The sequence below is a fragment of the Ustilago hordei genome (genome assembly GCF_900519145.1).
Source record: "Ustilago hordei strain Uho2 genome assembly, contig: UHO2_contig_04, whole genome shotgun sequence".
Lineage (NCBI taxonomy): Eukaryota > Fungi > Basidiomycota > Ustilaginomycetes > Ustilaginales > Ustilaginaceae > Ustilago > Ustilago hordei.
The window spans coordinates 751,907-770,640 of NW_024545261.1; the positions used below are offsets into that span (position 1 = coordinate 751,907).

General features: G+C 50.0%; 7 protein-coding genes across 7 annotated transcripts; 4 read left to right on the forward strand and 3 right to left on the reverse strand.

Annotated features, from left to right (window-relative positions):
• Nucleotides 1-422: 422 nt before the first annotated feature.
• UHO2_02589 (uncharacterized protein) lies at nt 423-1,349 on the forward strand (the record flags this gene model as incomplete). Its single annotated transcript, XM_041555377.1, has 1 exon — nt 423-1,349. The coding sequence occupies one exon, from the start codon at nt 423-425 to the stop codon at nt 1,347-1,349; it is 927 nt and encodes a 308-aa protein (XP_041411311.1).
• Nucleotides 1,350-1,634: 285 nt separating this feature from the next.
• On the reverse strand, nt 1,635-2,297 carry UHO2_02590 (uncharacterized protein; the record flags this gene model as incomplete). The annotated part of the gene is made up of 1 exon (XM_041555378.1): nt 1,635-2,297. The coding sequence occupies one exon, from the start codon at nt 2,295-2,297 to the stop codon at nt 1,635-1,637; it is 663 nt and encodes a 220-aa protein (XP_041411312.1).
• A 268-nt stretch (nt 2,298-2,565) lies between these two features.
• On the forward strand, nt 2,566-3,621 carry UHO2_02591 (related to TRM7 - tRNA 2`-O-ribose methyltransferase; the record flags this gene model as incomplete). The annotated part of the gene is made up of 1 exon (XM_041555379.1): nt 2,566-3,621. The coding sequence occupies one exon, from the start codon at nt 2,566-2,568 to the stop codon at nt 3,619-3,621; it is 1,056 nt and encodes a 351-aa protein (XP_041411313.1).
• A 55-nt stretch (nt 3,622-3,676) lies between these two features.
• UHO2_02592 (uncharacterized protein) lies at nt 3,677-4,528 on the reverse strand (the record flags this gene model as incomplete). Its single annotated transcript, XM_041555380.1, has 1 exon — nt 3,677-4,528. The coding sequence occupies one exon, from the start codon at nt 4,526-4,528 to the stop codon at nt 3,677-3,679; it is 852 nt and encodes a 283-aa protein (XP_041411314.1).
• Nucleotides 4,529-11,610: 7,082 nt separating this feature from the next.
• UHO2_02593 (uncharacterized protein) lies at nt 11,611-13,035 on the forward strand (the record flags this gene model as incomplete). Its single annotated transcript, XM_041555381.1, has 1 exon — nt 11,611-13,035. One exon carries the CDS (start codon nt 11,611-11,613, stop codon nt 13,033-13,035), a length of 1,425 nt encoding a protein of 474 aa, XP_041411315.1.
• A 482-nt stretch (nt 13,036-13,517) lies between these two features.
• Nucleotides 13,518-14,402, forward strand: UHO2_02594 (uncharacterized protein; the record flags this gene model as incomplete). The annotated part of the gene is made up of 2 exons (XM_041555382.1): nt 13,518-14,270; nt 14,394-14,402. 2 exons carry the CDS (start codon nt 13,518-13,520, stop codon nt 14,400-14,402), a joined length of 762 nt encoding a protein of 253 aa, XP_041411316.1.
• Nucleotides 14,403-15,831: 1,429 nt separating this feature from the next.
• Nucleotides 15,832-18,670, reverse strand: UHO2_02595 (uncharacterized protein; the record flags this gene model as incomplete). The annotated part of the gene is made up of 4 exons (XM_041555383.1): nt 15,832-16,695; nt 16,738-18,300; nt 18,356-18,511; nt 18,599-18,670. The coding sequence occupies 4 exons, from the start codon at nt 18,668-18,670 to the stop codon at nt 15,832-15,834; spliced, it is 2,655 nt and encodes an 884-aa protein (XP_041411317.1).
• Nucleotides 18,671-18,734: the final 64 nt, after the last annotated feature.

The following is an 18,734-nucleotide window of genomic DNA, read 5'->3' on the forward strand; positions in this document are numbered from 1 at the left end:
AACAGACGGGCACTAGACGAGACCATGCGGGGTAAAAGAGAGCTTTGCACGGCCGACTTCATGCACGAAAGTCTGGTTAGGAGCGGGGAGACAGAACTCCGCTCTTGCTCGCTTGCACTTGCTCTCCAACGTTCTGTACGACCATCGTTGCCCCAGCTAGTCCATGTATGTGCCTTTCTCTTATCCGTCTGACGGCAGAGTTCTGTCCGAGCCGCCGGCCAATCCAAAAAAATTAGGCTTTTTTTCTTGGTCTTTTTGTGGCCTCATTTTCGTGTCTTTTTTTCTGCAGCAATATGATGTTAGGTCCCTCCTTCCACGGAGCCGAAAGTCTCGATTTTTGAATTGGACCCTGAAGACTTGACTTTCTTCTGATTCCTTCAACTGCTTCACGTCCTCCTCGTCACCCCATCATACCATCAACAATGTCAGCTATCCGTGTCGTCCACCCCAACCCCGACGTCAAGCGCGGCGTACAGTACTGGGAAGGCGTCGAAGCCAGCGTCGAAGGCGTCCTTGGCGGTTTTGGTCATGTCTCTCGCGTCGAATCACTAGGCTCTCGATCCTTCCTCCTTAGCGTACTACCACATCTCTCCTTTTGCGCTCCTGCATCGTCTAACGTCGCACCATTCCAATGGAAGAAGGGTAAAGTAGCAGAACGAGGTGGTAAGGGCAAAGCTCACACTCGGGCTCTCGACTGCGGTGCAGGTGTAGGAAGGGTCACTCAGCACAGTCTGATTCCGATCTTTGACGAGGTTCACATGGTCGAACCTGTCGCCAAGTTTCTTCTCGAAGCAAAGAAGCAGTCTTCTTCATGGCCTCAGATCCAAACACCCCCCAGCAAGTCTCCTTTCCAAGCGCGCAAAGCGGTCCATTTCCATTGCTCAACATTGCAAGATATTGAACCTAGCCGACCGTACTCTACTGCACAGCCAGTAGAGGGAAGCAATACGATCCCGCCTACTGTATCTGTCGATGATGAGCAGTTCAGCACAGAACTACCAGCAACAGATGTAAAGAAAGGTGGCGTGGCAGGATCGAAAGTAGAGCCCATGACCTATGATCTGGTCTGGGCTCAATGGTGTTTGCAGCATCTCTCGGATAAGGATTTGATAGCTTTCCTCAAACGATCGAAAGCGGCACTCAAACCGGGAGGAATCATCGGCGTCAAGGAAAACGTGTGTAGCGAAGAGACAGACGGTACTGAGCGTGTATGGTACGATGACGAGGACCATAGCATCACTCGGTCAACAAAGGCTTACGAGAGGGTGTTCAAGGAAGCTGGTCTCGAGATTGTCAAGTGCCAGGTCCAATTTGGTATGCCCGCAGAACTCTTCGTTGTCAAGATGTGAGTGTGACAGGAAGATTCAGACATATACAAGGTCGATGGCACCGAGCTGACTTTACTTGCTCTTCTCTGAAATTCGACTTTCAACAGGTGGGCGCTGCAATAGATCCATCCCCACACAATCCAGTAGCATACACAGGCGGGTACTGCGGACATTTCACAAAAGACACGAAAATGGCGTGAAGTATGACATCGTGCATTGTGGCTGTGATTGTGAATGGTGTGAAGACTCTCTGCAGAGCAGAGGTGTCTCGGGATATACTATGAAACCAGTCTAAGCTGATGTACTCTAATTGGTGGACTTGCGAATCTTGTCAAGCATAACTTCCATCCTTGCTCCCAAATTTGGCTGACCTCTTGCCTGTCCTGTACGACTACCGCTTGGCTTATTCCACATCTTGTTCTTCTTCAACCTTTCCTGCTCCTTCTCCTCTTTACTCCTCGTATCCCTCACCTTCTCTTCCCCCGATTCCTTCTGAACCGGCTTTGGCAGAGGATGCGGCAAGGGCTTCTTGCTCTTTCCCTTACCCTCTCTTCTTGGCCTCAGATCCTGCTTACTTCCCGACAATACCAAGTCCAAACCTGCATTATCACCCTCTCCTCCAATTTCTAGCGCGAACCTCCCCTGGTCTTTTGGCAAGGTAAAGGGCAGAGCAGGCCCATCATCGTTTGGTGCTGCTGCTGCCCTACCACGTGTCCCTAACGGTGCTGCATTAGTATTTGTCCCGCTGCCGCCGGATTTATCTTGCTTGAGCTGCTTGTAGTATCCTTTCTTGACTTTGGCTTTGTGGATGAGTTCAGCCTTGATGCGCTTGTGCTTGCCGAGGTAGGCACCATCGGGGAGATGTTTGGGTCCAACTTGGAAGCCGCCGGACTTCTTACCGTTGGTTGGGGTTGCTGATGTTCGGTGCTTGACCAATTGCTTCTTTGTGAACTTTGTTGGCGGTGCCATCTTGTCGCCGTTGCCCGCTGATGAGGTTGGGGGAAGGAAAGATGATCGGGTTGTATGAGGGAAGAAGGGTCCAAGCAAAATTTAAGACAAGTTGAGTGGAGGCTTTGGAGCGTGGAGAAATTTCGTTCGTGCGAAAAGAAGAAATCTGGAAGCTGTGACTTTTTGTGAACGCTTTCTGCATGCAAAGCTGCAAGCAACCTTCGAAAGATCATCTTGTCCACAACCAACATCAACCTACACCAAACTACCGATACAGCCGGCATACAATATGGGAAAGTCAACAAAAGACAGGCGAGACATCTACTACCGTCAGGGAAAGTCTGAGGGCTATCGTGCTCGTTCAGCGTACAAGCTGCTCCATCTCAATGAACAGTATGGTTTCCTTGGCAGTGCGGAGGACTATGCTCTCGATCCAGCCCAAGCTTCTTCCTCAACTTCAAACAATGCTGCTTCAACATCGATACCCTCGACATCGTCAGGCAAGGGCTTTCCCACGCCAACACGAGTGGTCGATCTCTGCGCAGCACCTGGGTCGTGGTCTCAAGTCCTCTCTCGTCGCCTTGCATCCGTTCCCGGCTCGCACCTCGTCGCAGTAGACTTACAAGCCATGGCCCCACTCCCCGGTGTAACACAGATCATTGGTGACATCACTACCCCCGCAACCGCCGATTCTGTCAGCCGCGCTCTCTCTAATGGCCCTTGCTCCTCCACCTCCAACTCCAAAGCCAAAGCCAAAGCCCGAGCGCAACTCATCGTCTGCGATGGCGCGCCGGACGTAACCGGCCTTCACGATCTCGACGAATACCTGCAATCGCAACTCCTTCTCGCTGCGACCCAGATCACATTCCGCCTGCTCGAAGTGGGAGGCACATTCGTAGCTAAAATCTTCACCCAGCATCCACAAGCCGGATTGAGCGCTTCGTTGGGGAACATGGATCTGAAAGGAGCTAGGCCTGCAACTTCAGGTGCATTATTGGCGGATCAGTTGAGAACATTTTTTGATAAAGTGGATATTGCTAAGCCGAGAAGCTCTAGGGTGGGGAGTGTGGAGCACTTTTTGGTATGTTTAGGCTTTCGGCCGCCGCAAGGGCTGCCTGCTGGGATTGTGGGGCGTTTGGCAGAGGCAGAGACTACTATACGGGAAGAAGGAGAGAGGAAGACGGAGGACGAGGCAAGGGAGGATTTGGTTCGATATGCTCAGAAGCTCAGGTCGCAATTGCAACGGCCAGAAAGCTTGCCATACAACGCTCAACCGTCGTCTAGGGAGCTTTCGGCAACACTTCCCTTTGTAGCTCATGGCGATCTTAGTGGTTTCGATCAGTGAAATTTAGCATCAGTAGCAATACAAAGCACGTTAACTAGTGGAATGAATGAGAATCCTAGCTGCCGCCGTTCTTCAGCTCCCAATCCACAGGTTTCTTCTCGGACCAAAACTCTCCTGGTCTAGCCTCAGTACTGTGCAAAGCGAGATAGACAGGAGTCTCCGCACCCTGATCCAGCGTCTTAGGTCCCTTCCCCTTCGTCATATCAGTATTGACATAACCAGGACAGCAGCTGAAGACGCTCACCTTCTTTCCCTCCCCCTCATACTGCTTCGCAAGTGCTCTCGTATACGCAATCACACCACTCTTACTCGTCGCATAAGCCGCACCTTTCCAGCCCTTCTCCTTCCACGTCCCATCGTTGACAACATCAACAAACTCCTTCATCAACCCATCTACATCTCCGACCGTCTTACTCTCCCTGAATCTATCCCTGATGTTATCGCCAAAGTTGCGCAATACACCTGCGAAGGAAGCAATGTTGATGATCCGACCTCCATCTTTGACGGGGATGGTTTTGATCATGTCTTGGACTGCGTAGTAGTTGGTAGCGACGGTTTGCTTTGCTACGTCACCGTCGAAACCTTCGAGGGCGATACCGGCGTTGTTGATGAGGATGTTAAGGCCGGGGCTGAGTTCGGAGGCGAGGGCGGAGATGGAGGAGTGGGAGGAGGTGTCGAGTTGTCGAACTTCGATGTTGACTCGGTCGCGAGTGGTGGTCGAGAGATCGGTGAGGATTGATTTCTTGGCATCTTCTCCTTTACTGAGGTCTCGGGAGCCGAGATAGATGGTTAGCTTTTCGGAAGAGGAGGGGGAGTAGAGGGTTGAGGAGGGGAACTCGTTGGCAAGACGACGGACTATACCGTAGCCTAGACCACGGTTGCCTCCTGAGACTAGTGCTGTAACCATTTTGCAGAGATGGATGAGTCGATAGTACAAGGGTGATGGCTAACAGGAAAGGTGGAGGCTGAGCAGCTTGTTATATAAATGGTTGCCGCTGCCGCTGACTGATTGCCGTCGAACAACGGAGCATGGATGTCGGCGAATACTTCTGATGTGGAGGCAATTCGGATATTTCTAGCGACGACGAAAAGCCGAAATTTTGTAGGCAGCAGAGTTGAAGATTGAAGCTGCATGACACCGCTTTGTCGAGCTACGTTCTAGCTCTTATCGCACAGGTGTATATAGTAACTGCAATCCTTAAGATTTCTGTGAACTAGGACTACAGGATCGCTCATATATATACTTTGTTCCACCCATGAGAAAATCTGTCATCACCCTACTAACTGAATGTATCATGCGGTGCCTTGGCGTTGTCTTCCTTGAGCCTCAGCGTTTTCTTCTATGGACGGTTCCTGATTGGTCACCACACATCAACCATGCATGCACGTCCCTCGTGTCATAGGACCGGATGCGCAGGAGGATCTGGAAGCATATGAGGAGTGGCGCAGGAATCGCAGGATCGGGCAAAATGAGGGTTTACAGCAGAGTTCATTGAGCTTGGTAGTAAAGAGGCTCTACAACAGATCTCACCCAAATCAGTACAAGCGGGATCTTACAGCAAAGCTCGCTGGAATCAGTAGTATTGTGATCATATGACAGATCTTGCAGAAACCAATGAGAGGATGTGTCAGCGGTCATGCGCCTAAAACCTGATATCTGTAGTAGAAATGCATCTATTACAGATCTTATCAAGATATGTGGTAAAAGGCCATTTATTACTGTTCTTGTTGAGATCTGTCATAGAAGGCTTCTATGACTTTCCTTGCTCAAATATGTGATAGCTTGATTGTTATTGCAGGTTTTGACTGACCACTGTGGACAATCCATCCAGAGGTAGCTTGGCACAATCAATAGCTATAGGAACATTATACTGACACCAAGGTCTGGTGTGGAAATGCTTGTGCTGACACAAGTGTCCAAGGTGTCAACTGAGTGGTAATGATCTCTGGACTGCAGTGGACAACTGCCTTTGATTCTATGATTGAGAGAGCCAGACCACAGTGTGAACTGCCTTTGGTGTCGATCGTTATCTGGACCGCAGAATGGACTGCCTTCGGATGACGCCTGTCATGGGTCAGGAATCGGGTAACCAAACCGAAACATAGTGAGCAGCAAAACCACTACACCAGCTAGTCCCTTAACTGGTGTACCCGATTCACACAACACTGAAGTATAAGCATTTTCACTCCCAAATGCTCCAGACTTGGAGAACTGAATTCCATTCCGGTGACAATGCCAAGTAGCTTGTGATACAACACATGTGCTAGATAGATGCAATGCTCTGCAATTGCAACTGTTTGATGGAAACTACTAATGTATACTTATGATGAAGTTATAACTAGTATGGTAAGCTGTAGAGCAGATGGAGATCCACTCAACTACTATGACGAGGAGCATGATTATATAGCCATTCTCGCAATGTCACCTGTGACACTGCTTCTGCCCAAGGGGGTCTCCTCCAACACTGCCCCTCCTCCCCTTGTCCTTCCTATCAGTCCTGTCCACCTTAAGATGCTGCCTTACGATGCTGCTCGTTGGCACCGCTTCCCTTGTTTCCTGCAAATGGACAATCCCTCTGCTGCTTCATCAGCAACAGGGGCCATTCCCACTTCATCTGAGTGGCGGCTCGCACCCTTACTCATCTTGCCCACCCCCCTGCTCTGATTCATCATCAAGTCGGCCCCCCTGCTTCATTGGAGTGGTGTGTCATGGGGCCGGAAGCATGCGCGGGAAGGACGGGTTTCTTATGAAGGAACTAGGTGCAGCAATCGTGAATCAGGCTAAACGAGAGTTCTGACAGGGTTCAGCAAGATCAGTAGGATCCGGGGCTCTATGACAGAACTCGTCAGGATTGGTGTCATAGAAGCTGCGCAGGAAGATCCGAAATGAGATATGAGGAGCTTTGTGTGCTCGAAATTGTGAAATCAACTGGATCATGGGTTTCCAGTTGATTTCACCAACAACAACCACATCATGTCTGTCTGGTTGATTCTGCTGAAATCAACCAGATTACAACTACCCAGTTGATTTTGCCAAACACACTGCAAGAAGCTCCCCTCAGAATGGAACAAGCAGATGGGCTACAAGGAAACAACAGGAGACTTGGTAGGGAAGGTCTCCATTGTCAAGGGGCAAGGTTAGGATGACAAGAAAGGTTTTACATGCAAAGAGGGGGTCCAAGTTCAGCCAAGAAGAGGACCGAGCTCAAGTGCAAGCAGCCAGTTACCACACAGGGGGATGTGCTCTCGATTGCGCAGGACCAGTCACAATAAGGATGGTCACATGGTCAGGGAGGGCCATCAGATAGGGGCCAAGGGAATGGCCATGGATTGAGAGAAGAGGGAGCCAGACAGAGGGAACTGGCATCGGTACCATGAGGAGGATGGGCAGTGTTGGGAAGATTGACACACAGCCAAGGAGAAGAGGAGTATGAGGAGGACAGGAACACTCCTCCATAGGAGCAGGGGCAGTGCCATAGGTGGCACCTCCAGACACATAAATACTATCACTTTGCCATAAGCATGCAAGTGGATCCCCATCCACTCTACTCTTTATCATACATACTCCTTACTTGACTCATATCATTGCAATAGCACAGCATTGCAATGACATCTCAAACATGTGTGTTGTATTACTGTCAGACATCATCTGTAGGTGGTGTTCCTCAACACCTGTGGTCCAGTTCATCACTGTAGGCAGTGTTGCTCAACATCTGCAGTCCAGTCAGTTACTGTAGGTGGTGTCAACACACTAGCAGTCCAGTACCTCCCATCATTTGTAGGTGGTAAGTGTCATGGGCCTGAGTGCGCAGAACGTGGAAGGACCGAAGTTCATATGAAGGTAGCGCAGGAATCGTGGAATCGGGTAGATCGTCGGGGCTGCGACAGAGTTCACCGAGATCGGCAGTAGAATCAGCTCTATGGCAGATCACAGCGAAATCAGCATGAGTATCGTCGATATCACGAATCCCACCAGAATCTGTGACAAGCGAGACCTTGTGGCAGATTCCGCGGAGATCGGTAGCAAGGTTGTCCATATGACGATTCACACATGAGAGGGACCAAGCTCAAGTGACATGCAGATGGTTACCACTCAGGGGCCCACAAGACAGGAGTAAAAGAGAACTGTCGCTGGTCAGAAGAAGGAGAGCTGTGTAAAGGACACTGGTGAAAGGGACATGAAGAAGAGGAGCAGTGTCAATGAAGTTGACACAGCTCAGGTAAGACAGGAGGGACAAGGTCTGATACAGAGGAGGTGCCTCCTTGGAGACACCTGTACAATACTTGACAAAGAGGGTACTCTCTGGAGAGAGAGAGCAGGAGCAGTGTCACTGGCAATGCTGCGAAGAGATATATAGGCATACCTTCTTGTCATGAATGGTCAAGTGGATCCATCCACTCTACACTCATCAACCGTACTAGTATTACTTCAAGCAATAAGTATCATTAGTACACAGTCAGCATAGAAGTAATCAACAGATTGCTCCTCAACAAAGCACGTGTGTTGTATCACCGTTTCCTGGCGTCCGAGGGCAGTTCACAGCAACCAGCGGTCCGGATAACAATAGAACTGAAGGCAGACGTCCACTGCAGCCCGGGGATCACTTCAAGCGTTAGCTGACACACTGGACACTCATGTCGGTGTCATCAACCCATACTCACACCAGACCATTGGTGTCAACATCAAGCTCATTTAGAGTCATATCGTAGTCTGATCGTGCCGAGCTACCTCTGGATGGAGTGTCCACAGCAGTTAGTCGAAATCTATCACAATGATAATACAACTACAGATTCTAGCGAGAAAGGTGACAGAGAAGGCTCTGTCGCATATTTCACTAAGAATCGTAATACCATTAGTGCTGTCGCATAATTCGACAGAATTGGTGATAGTACTGATACTACTACTGTTCTCAGGTTTCAGGCGCGCGACCGCTGACAGTAAGTCTTATTGCAGTCCAGACAATGACAAGAGCATCTAGCATTATGAACACTCATGCTGCAATAGGAGAGTTGTGTCTGATATCACTCTCACCTCAACATGTTATGGATGTGCCACATAGCCTCTGTATGGAGTGTTCAAGGCAGTCAGCCAAAACCTACCAGAACTCATCTATCTGGTTACTTTCACCCAAAACATAACAAATAAGGCTTACTCAGTTGATCTCACCGAAATCAACTGGAAGCCCCCAATCTGGTTTCAGGCGCATGACCGCTTACAATTGGCAGAAGCAGAGTTTTATTACAGAGTTTGTCAAGATCTGTAGGACTGCACTCATAATGACAGATTTCATGGAGACTGGCTTGAGGATGCATCTATCACCAATCTCATGATGATGAGCAGCAGATAAGGAAGGGGCTTGACATCCAATGAAGTAGGGACCCTATATGACAATGAAGGCAGCACAAAAGGGTGAGCCCTTTTGTCAGGAGAGCATGATGAAGGGAAGGGCACCTTCCACTTGGATGAAGTGGGGGCAACCCCTATCCATGATGAGGTGGTGTTGAATCCCCATGACTCAGGAGCAGGAGAAACAGGGGCTGACAAAGAAGAGACACAACAGTAGAAACTCTGATACAGTACTTGATGAAGAAGGTACTCCCTGGAGAGGGAGTTGGAGCAGAGTTGCAGGTGACACTGTGAAGATGTTATATATAGTCCTACCTTCTTGTCATGGTAGTTGAGTGGAGATCCATCCACTCTACACCATACATTACTAGTTATAGCTTTCACATAAGTATACATTAGTATTTTGTCAACAGTGCAATTGCAGAGCATTGCATCTACATAGCATGTGTGTTGTATCACTGCTCATTGACATCATCCAAAGGTGGTATCAACTGCAGTCTGGATATCGATCAACACCAAAGGTGGTTCATACTGCAGTCTGGCTCTCTCAAACATTAGAAACCGAAGGCAGTTGTCCACTGCAGTCTGGGGATCACCTCTCACTCCATTGACACACTGGACACTTGTGTTGAAGCAACATCCTTAGCATCAGACCTTCGTGCTCACCATGTAACTCTAGTTATTGATCATGCCAAGCTACCTCTGGACAGAGTGTCCACAGCAGTCAGCCAAAACCTGCAATAACAATCAAGCTATCACATATTCAAGCAAGAAAAGTCATAGGAGCCCTCTATGACAGATCTCAACAAGAATAATAATAAACAGCATTTTACCACATATCTTGATAAGATCTGTAATAGATGTGTTTCTACTACAGATATCAGGTTTTAGGTGCACAACCACTGACACCACCTTTCCCACCCTCGCAGGCCAGGCGCTTCCGATCCCGCCTTCAACGCCTTCACACCGATTCAAGTCCTCAGCATAGCAGCAGCCGCTCTAGGTGTCATAGGACCATCTGCGCCGAAGAATGGGACACGAAGGAAGAGAGGTCATGTGCAAGAATCGCAAGATCAGGTGACTGAGGAGTTCCAACAAAGTTTGGCAAGATTGGTAGTATCTACATCCTATGACAGAATTCATCAGGATTGGTAGGAATGAGACCTTGTGGCAGGATTCATTGTGATCAGTAGAACCAGGACAATACAACAGATCTTGTTGAAACCAGTCAGAGGGAGCCCCACCCACACACCTCATCAAGGGACAAGCAAAGGACATGTTGCCACCCAGATGAGGAGGGGTCCTACATGATGATGAGCTTGGCATAAGAGATGGATACTGGCAGCAGGAGCAGATGAAAGAGGGTACATCCCACCACTCAGAGAGGGTGGGAGCGACCCCTAACAAACAATGAAGTGGCTCTGAGTTGTCATGGGCCTGGATGCTCAAGAAGCAGGAGGGTCATGGGTTCATATGGAAGGAGCACAGGTATCGAAGACCTAGTCGACACCAGTAGAGAGCATGGTCATAGTGCAGTCTCCATGGAGACCATGGACTCCTATGGACTCACATGCAAAGGAGGGCCAAGCACAGCCACGAGGAGGACCAAGCTCAAGGAGCAGGCACAGCCACGAGGAGGACCAAGCTCAAGGAGCAGGCACAGCCACGAAGAGGACCAAGCTCAAGGAGCATGCAGATGGTTACCACCCAGGGGCTCGAGAGACAAGAGCCAAAGGAACTGTCACTGATCAAAGGAGGAGGAGCAGTGTCGAAGGAGTCGACACCAGGTCATGAGGAGGAGGAGCAGTGTTGAAGGAGTCGACACAGCTCAAGAGGCACAGGGGTGCCAAGCAGGAGAGGCCCCTGAGCAGTACTCGATGAAGAAGGTACTCTCTGGAGAGAGAGCAGGAGCAGCATCGCTGGCGATGCTGAGAAGAGGTATATAACCATGCTTTCTCATCAATAGGTCGAGTGGATCCTCATCCACTCTACTCACCATACAACTAGTCAATACTTTAGAAACACAAGTACTCATTAGTTACAGTCAGCATAGCAGCAATCTATCAAGGTTGCTCCTCATCGTAGTGTGTGTGTTGTATCACCACTACCTGACGTCCGAAGGCACCCATAGCAGGTTAGCGGTCCGGATATAGATAGAACCGAAGGCAGTAGTCCACTGCGGTCCGGGGATCACTTCAAAGCATCAAGTCAACACACTGGACACTCGTGTTGACGCCACCAACCTTATCACCAACACCATCAACCTCATTATCATTGACATCACCAATCTTATCATCAACACCATCAACCTCATTATCATCGACATCACCAATCTCATCACCAACACCATCAACCTCATCATCATCAACACTCACACCAGACCTTGGTGTCATCATAACATTGATATTGATCGTGCCGAGCTACCCCTGAACGGAGTGTCCACAGAGGTCAGCCGAAACCTACGATAGTATATACAACGAACGCCACCTGCTGTCACTGCACAACTTGATAGTCACCGATACCGAGACAATAGCTGTCACACAGTTTAATAGTCACCAAGTATCTCGACAGACCGACCTGGGTTTCAGGCGCGAGACCCCTGACATTAGAGTGGATCGTTCAAGCAGCTCCTCACGATCACCATGATGGACCCAGACCTCAACAATAAGCTCGATAGACTACTCACTCTATTGGAAGCACAGCTAGAGCTTACCAGACAGGGTCATCGAGAGGAACGATTACAACGAGCTCAACTGAGCAGGGAGGAGACAATGGACCTCTCTCACTCAGAAGACCAAGCAGGAGGAGGAGATGAGTCTATGATAGGAGACCCACATACCCCTACTCCAGCTCCACGACCAAGACGATCAGTCTCATTCAACCTGGATGAGCAGGAGGACATCAACTATGAGAAGTATGCTTCACCTACTGGGCCAAGATATGTCAAGACTAAGCTGGACCCCTACAGCAGGACTAGGACGGACCCTTACCCCCTGGACCACGAGGAGGATACCAGCATCATGGCAGAGCTTAACCGGTCAAAGCCCATCGCCACCCCCTTTCCAAAGTTCAATCCCCAAGACATGGAGATCTTCATTCTAGAAGCCGAAGCATGGTTTAAGTTCAACCAGGTGTATGAGCAGTCTAGGATGATCAATCACATGGGTGCTCAACTGGAAGGGACAGCAAGAGAGTGGTGGACCTCCAAGCTCCGTATTGATAGAGCTAGAGAAGGAAGGTTGTTCAATGATTGGCACTACTTCACAGAGCGACTGTCAGAGCAGTTCAACCCACGCAATGCTAGGATGGAGGCATACAACAAGCTGTTGGCTCTCAGACTCACAAGTGATGCTCCTGGTGCCGCCACACGTCATGTAGAGCGGTTCAGAGACTTGGAAGGACAGGTCAACCTAGATGACAATGAGCTAGTGATTGATCTCTTCAGAGGTAGTCTCACTCGTAGCATACAGGAGAAGTTCGAGAGGAATCCACCTGGGAAGAGATGGGAGTGGTATCGAGAGGTCGAGGAGATCGATCGACAGAGGATGCTACTACAGCAGTCCTCGGCTAGACACTCACTTCCAAATGCCACGTCACCTCCACTAAGAACTGGGTCTCGGCCAAATCAAAGTTCAATCCCCATCCGACAACCCACTCAACCTTATCCAGCTCGATCACCATCACAAGCAACTACACAAGCAACTATACAAAACCTAAACCGACCCCTTCCTCATCATCCCACCCAACCCTCGAAGCAAGGAAGCCCTGTTCCATCAGGTATCAACACCTGTCATGTATGCAAGGGTATCGGCCATTGGGCCAGAGACTGCCCCAGCAGGAGGGTAGACCCTCTTAGCTCTCGACCCATGGGACCAAAGGTTATGGTCACCACAGCAGACCCCTTCGAGGAGGCCACCGACTCAGGAGATGGCCACACAGGCAGCACTGAGACGGGTGACCCCGAGGCCATGGACCTCAGCTCATACCAGCAACCCATGGACCCCGATCACGAGGAGGAGCACGATGATGATGACGATGAGGGAAACGTCAGTGGGGTGATGCACTGATGGCATGCATTGCTCTACAAACCTCCTCGCCATCACTCTGTATATATCAAGATTGTCAAGTATGTTTCTCTACCAGTGGAGGCAAAGCAGTACTGGAGCTCTCTGGAATGGTTCAAGACCATCCTGCTCGGATACTAGCTGATACCGGTGCTGGTTTGTCCATAGTCTCAGATTCTTTCATTAGTAAGTACCAAATACCCACAAAACCCATAAAAACAAGATCGATCCATGGTGTCACCGGGCACCAACTCTCCATCAATAGTTCTGCGAGCATGCAGGTATCTATTGGTACACACAATCTGGGTGTGGTCGAAGCTTCAGTGGCCGACACTGCAGACTATGACCTCATCCTGGGGTTCACTGAGCTACGGAGGCTCAAACCCACCATACAATGGGATACGGGCCAGCTGGAGTTCAAGACTCAGGAGCAGGACTGACCCCCAAGGAGACCCCCTGAAGCAGCAAGAGCAGGGGACCTAACCATGAGGAGACCAACCCTTCATGGTAACGAGTTTGTCTCAGCAGAGCGCATACTACGAGCAGCTCTGGAAGATGGACCCATAGGGTTCATGCTGTTAGAGGAGCCACCATCATCACTCCCGGCCTTTGGTTTTGTACCTACAGGCGCAGACAAAGGAGTCGAGATGGAGGTGGAGGTAGATAAGGTGGTGACAGCTGCAGACATACCAAAGCCATACCAACACCTGCAAGATGTGTTTGATGAGGTGGAAGCAGACAAGCTGCCCCATCATACCGAGCATGATCTCCACCTCGAGTTGATAGAAGGAGGTAAGCCACCTCAAGGGCCCCTATACCTTAAGGGACCCAAGGAGATGTCCGAGTTGAGGAGATACTTGGATGAGAACCTCGAGAAGGGGTTCATAAGACCATCGAAGAGCCCGGCACGATCACCAGTGCTCTTCGTACCAAAGAAGGATGGAGGTCTCAGACTCTGTGTGGACTACAGAGGTCTCAACGAGATCACTGTCAAGAACAGGGCACCATTGCCCCTCATCGAGGAGCAGCTGTTCTTACTCAGGAAGGCAAGGATCTATACCAAGCTAGACCTTAGAGCAGCATACAACCTCATCCGGATTGCTAAAGGAGATGAATGGAAGACAGCTTTTGGCACACAGTTGGGACTCTATGAGTACCTAGTGATGCCCTTTGGCCTAGCCAATGCTCCGGCTCACTTCCAGTCATTCATCAATGACATCTTCCGAGACATCATTGGAGTATATGTAGTGGTATACTTAGATGACTTCCTGATCTTCAGTGACACTGTATGATGAGGAGAATGTAGGGTTATATAGCTGCTCTCATAGTGTCACCTGCGACACCACTCCTACTCTCCTCAGGAGGCATAGGGTCTCCTTCAATGCTGCCCCTCCTCCTCCCATCTCTCCTATGCCCCTTGTCACTCTTAGGGTGTGTACTCTTTGTTGATGCTGCTTCTCCTACTCCTTGTGGTCAAGGAGACTCATGTCAGGGGTCTCGCGCCTGAAACCCAGGTCGGTCTGTCGAGATACTCGGTGACTATTAAACTGTGTGACAGCTATTGTCTCGGTATCGGTGACTATCAAGTTGTGCAGTGACAGCAGGTGGCGTTCGTTGTATATACTATCGTAGGTTTCGGCTGACCTCTGTGGACACTCTGTTCAGGGGTAGCTCGGCACGATCAATATCAATGTTATGATGACACCAAGGTCTGGTGTGGGTGTTGATGATGATGAGGTTGATGGTGTTGGTGATGAGATTGGTGATGTCGATGATAATGAGGTTGATGGTGTTGATGATAAGATTGGTGATGTCAATGATAATGAGGTTGATGGTGTTGGTGATAAGGTTGGTGGCGTCAACACGAGTGTCCAGTGTGTTGACTTGATGCTTTGAAGTGATCCCCGGACCGCAGTGGACTACTGCCTTCGGTTCTATCTATATCCGGACCACTAACCTGCTATGGGCGCCTTCGGACGTCAGGTAGTGGTGATACAACACACACACTACGATGAGGAGCAACCTTGATAGATTGCTGCTATGCTGACTGTAACTAATGAGTACTTGTGTTTCTAAAGTATTGACTAGTTGTATGGTGAGTAGAGTGGATGAGGATCCACTCGACCTATTGATGAGAAAGCATGGTTATATACCTCTTCTCAGCATCGCCAGCGATGCTGCTCCTGCTCTCTCTCCAGAGAGTACCTTCTTCATCGAGTACTGCTCAGGGGCCTCTCCTGCTTGGCACCCCTGTGCCTCTTGAGCTGTGTCGACTCCTTCAACACTGCTCCTCCTCCTCATGACCTGGTGTCGACTCCTTCGACACTGCTCCTCCTCCTTTGATCAGTGACAGTTCCTTTGGCTCTTGTCTCTCGAGCCCCTGGGTGGTAACCATCTGCATGCTCCTTGAGCTTGGTCCTCTTCGTGGCTGTGCCTGCTCCTTGAGCTTGGTCCTCCTCGTGGCTGTGCCTGCTCCTTGAGCTTGGTCCTCCTCGTGGCTGTGCTTGGCCCTCCTTTGCATGTGAGTCCATAGGAGTCCATGGTCTCCATGGAGACTGCACTATGACCATGCTCTCTACTGGTGTCGACTAGGTCTTCGATACCTGTGCTCCTTCCATATGAACCCATGACCCTCCTGCTTCTTGAGCATCCAGGCCCATGACACTACCCCCCTCTTAAGAGCCGAGCTCCGTCGAGGCATGCTCTGGTCTGGTTCATGCTGACTCCTCCTCCTTGACAACATCGCCAACATCATCCTTCCTCCTTCTCTCAACGTCATCCTCCTTCCTCTTCCTCTCTCTACTCCTCCTGTTCTCTCCTCCTCTCTCCACTCTGTCTACTCACTCGTCCCCCCTCCGACACCTCATACTCCTGGATGAGGTCGGGACAGTTGAGGTTCTCTACTGGTTCCCATGAAGCAGCTTCCTCTGAGTACCCTCTCCACAACACCTTGTACTCCGTAGTCCCATTGTGTGAACGCTTGTCGATGAGTGCTTCGACTTCGAAGTCGAGGTCCTCATCTGGAAGTGATGGTATGGTGGGCTGTTCAGCACGTTGAGGAAGAGAACTTGTTTTTGCTGGCTCGAGCATGGAGACATGGAACACATCATGCACCCTAAGGTTTGCTGGCAATGTGATTCGATAAGCTCGGCGTCCTACCCGTTCCTGAACTGGGTAGGGTCCTGCAAACCAGGTGTCTAACTTGGGTGTGGGTCTCCTTGTCTTCCAGTTTCGTCGGTTGATATAGACCATATCACCCACCTTAAACTCGATGTCCTTGTGCTTCCTGTTATACTGGTTTACTGATCTACGTTGTGCCTCTCTGATCTGCTCCTGGAGGTACTTGCAACGCTCCTTTCCATCCATGAGGTACTCGAAGCGACCTGGATCATTGACTCCTAGTCGTTGAGGGATGTCAGGATGAGCTTTGGGGTTCCATCCATAGCATGCAAAGAATGGTGAGACACCAATGCTGTTGTGGACCGTGTTGTTGTATACAAAGGCCGCAGTGTCCAGCAGGTTGGCCCAGTCATTCTGCTCATAGTTGCAGTACATCCTGAGATATTGCTCTATGACCTGATTGACTCTCTCTGTCTGACCATCAGTTTGAGGATGGTAGGCCGTGCTAAGTGAGTGCTTCACACCCATTTGCTCTGCAAATGCCTTCCATGCTCCTGATATGAACTGCCTGCCTCAGTCCGAGACCATGTGATCTGGATATCCAAAGAGTCTAACCATGTGTCCATATAGCAATACTGCAGTCTGTTTGGCCGTGACTGTCTTATGGGTTGGAGCTAGTATGGCAAACTTGGTTAGCCTGTCGACAATGACTAAGATAGAGTCATAGGTCTTGGAGTCATACTTCTTCGATGTTGGTAGTCCTTCGATGAAGTCGAGGGATATGGAGCCCCAGGGCCTGTCTGGGGTTGCTAGTGGCTGTAGCAAACCATATGGACGATGACGAGGAGCTTTGTACCTAGCACATACAGGACAACTTGCTACATAGTCTGCAATCCAAGCTGTCATGTTTGGCCACCAGTAATGTCGTTGAGCTGCCTTGATGGTAGCATCTCTTCCTACGTGTCCAGCAGTGATACCATCATGGCATTGGGTCATCACCATGAATCGCAGATGCTCTACAGAGAGAGACTGTCCATCTACCTCTTTGGCACTCCTTGAGTGTCGGTTGTTGGTCCTCCCTGGCATGATCACTTTGGGGATAACCAACCTTCCTCCACTGTACCATAGGTCATCCCTGACCTCGAAGGGCTTCTTCCTATGTATCTCCTGTAGCTCTTGGTCTAAGGGCTGGAAGATCTTGACCAGGTCTTTGAGACCTTTTGATGCTATGGACTCCATCGAGATCATGGGGGCCACTAGGAGCGAGTCATGGTCTGCTGTCTCCTTGAACACTCGAGGAGGCAGTAGTTGCCTCACATTGTGATCCTGCTCTTCACCAGCTGGTTGCATGTCTGTCCTTCTGGTGAGAGCATCGGGTTCACCACCTTTGTCTCCTGGTCGATACTGCAATATGAAGTCGAAGTCTGCTAGTAGTATGGCCCATCGAGCCTGTCGACCTGTGATGCGTCTCTGTGACTTGAAGTACTTGAGGGCTTCATGGTCAGTGAGGATGACCAGTTGGTTCGGTAGTCCAGCTAGCATGTGTCGCCACTGAGTGAGGCAGGCGACCACAGCTAGGAGCTCCTTATCATGGATCTCATAGTTCTTCTCGGCAGAAGACATCTTCCTAGAGTAGAAGGCCACTGGATGCCATCGTCCTTCATGCTCCTGCTTGAGCACTCCTGCTATAGCAAAGTCACTTGCATCAGTCTCCAACCTTGTTGGAAGGTGGTAGTCGAAGTGCTGAAGCACTCCTGCTGATGTGAAGGCCTGGATGAGCTTGTGGAAGGCCTGTTGGGCCTCCTCTGGTAGCTCGAACTTCTTGAACTGTTCTATAGGCTTTACCAGTGCTGTCAAGGGCTTGGCTATGCGAGCAAAGTGGGCTATGAACCTTCGATAGAAGTTGGCAAAACCCAGGAACCTCTGGATGCCATGGATTGACTCTGGCATTGGCCACTCCTTGACAGTGTGCACCTTTTCTGGGTCCATCTCTATGCCCGTTGGCTTGATGATGTACCCCAGGAACTCGACTGTCTTGGTGTGGAACTCACACTTCGACAGCTTAGCAAAGAGCCTGTTGCTCCTTAAGCGAGTGAGGACCTCGGTGACATGCTTCACATGTACCTCTTCAGTATCTCTTTTCCTTCTCTACCAGCCTTTGTCGCCATCATCCTTCTTTAACATCATCAGCATCATCATCGACCCTATCATCCTCATCATCCTCATCATCCTCATCGTCCTCATCATCCTCATCGTCCTCATCATCCTCATCGTCCTCATTGTCCTCATTGTCCTCATTGTCCTCATTGTCCTCATCGTCCTCATCGTCCTCATCGTCGTCGTCGTCGTCGTTGTTACCCTACCCCATCGACCCTAACCCATCGACCCTAACCCATCCGGACACCATCATTGGCAGTGCATGCTTCCATATCTCGCTCCACTCCACGACTATAAGCTGAATCGCTTCTTCTCCTCTCTTCGCCGCCATCCAACGCCTTCTGTTAAGCGCCACATCCATTCTGCCTCATTCCTGCGCAACAATTGCAATATATACCTCGTCCGCTAAACGAGCCTTCTCACAT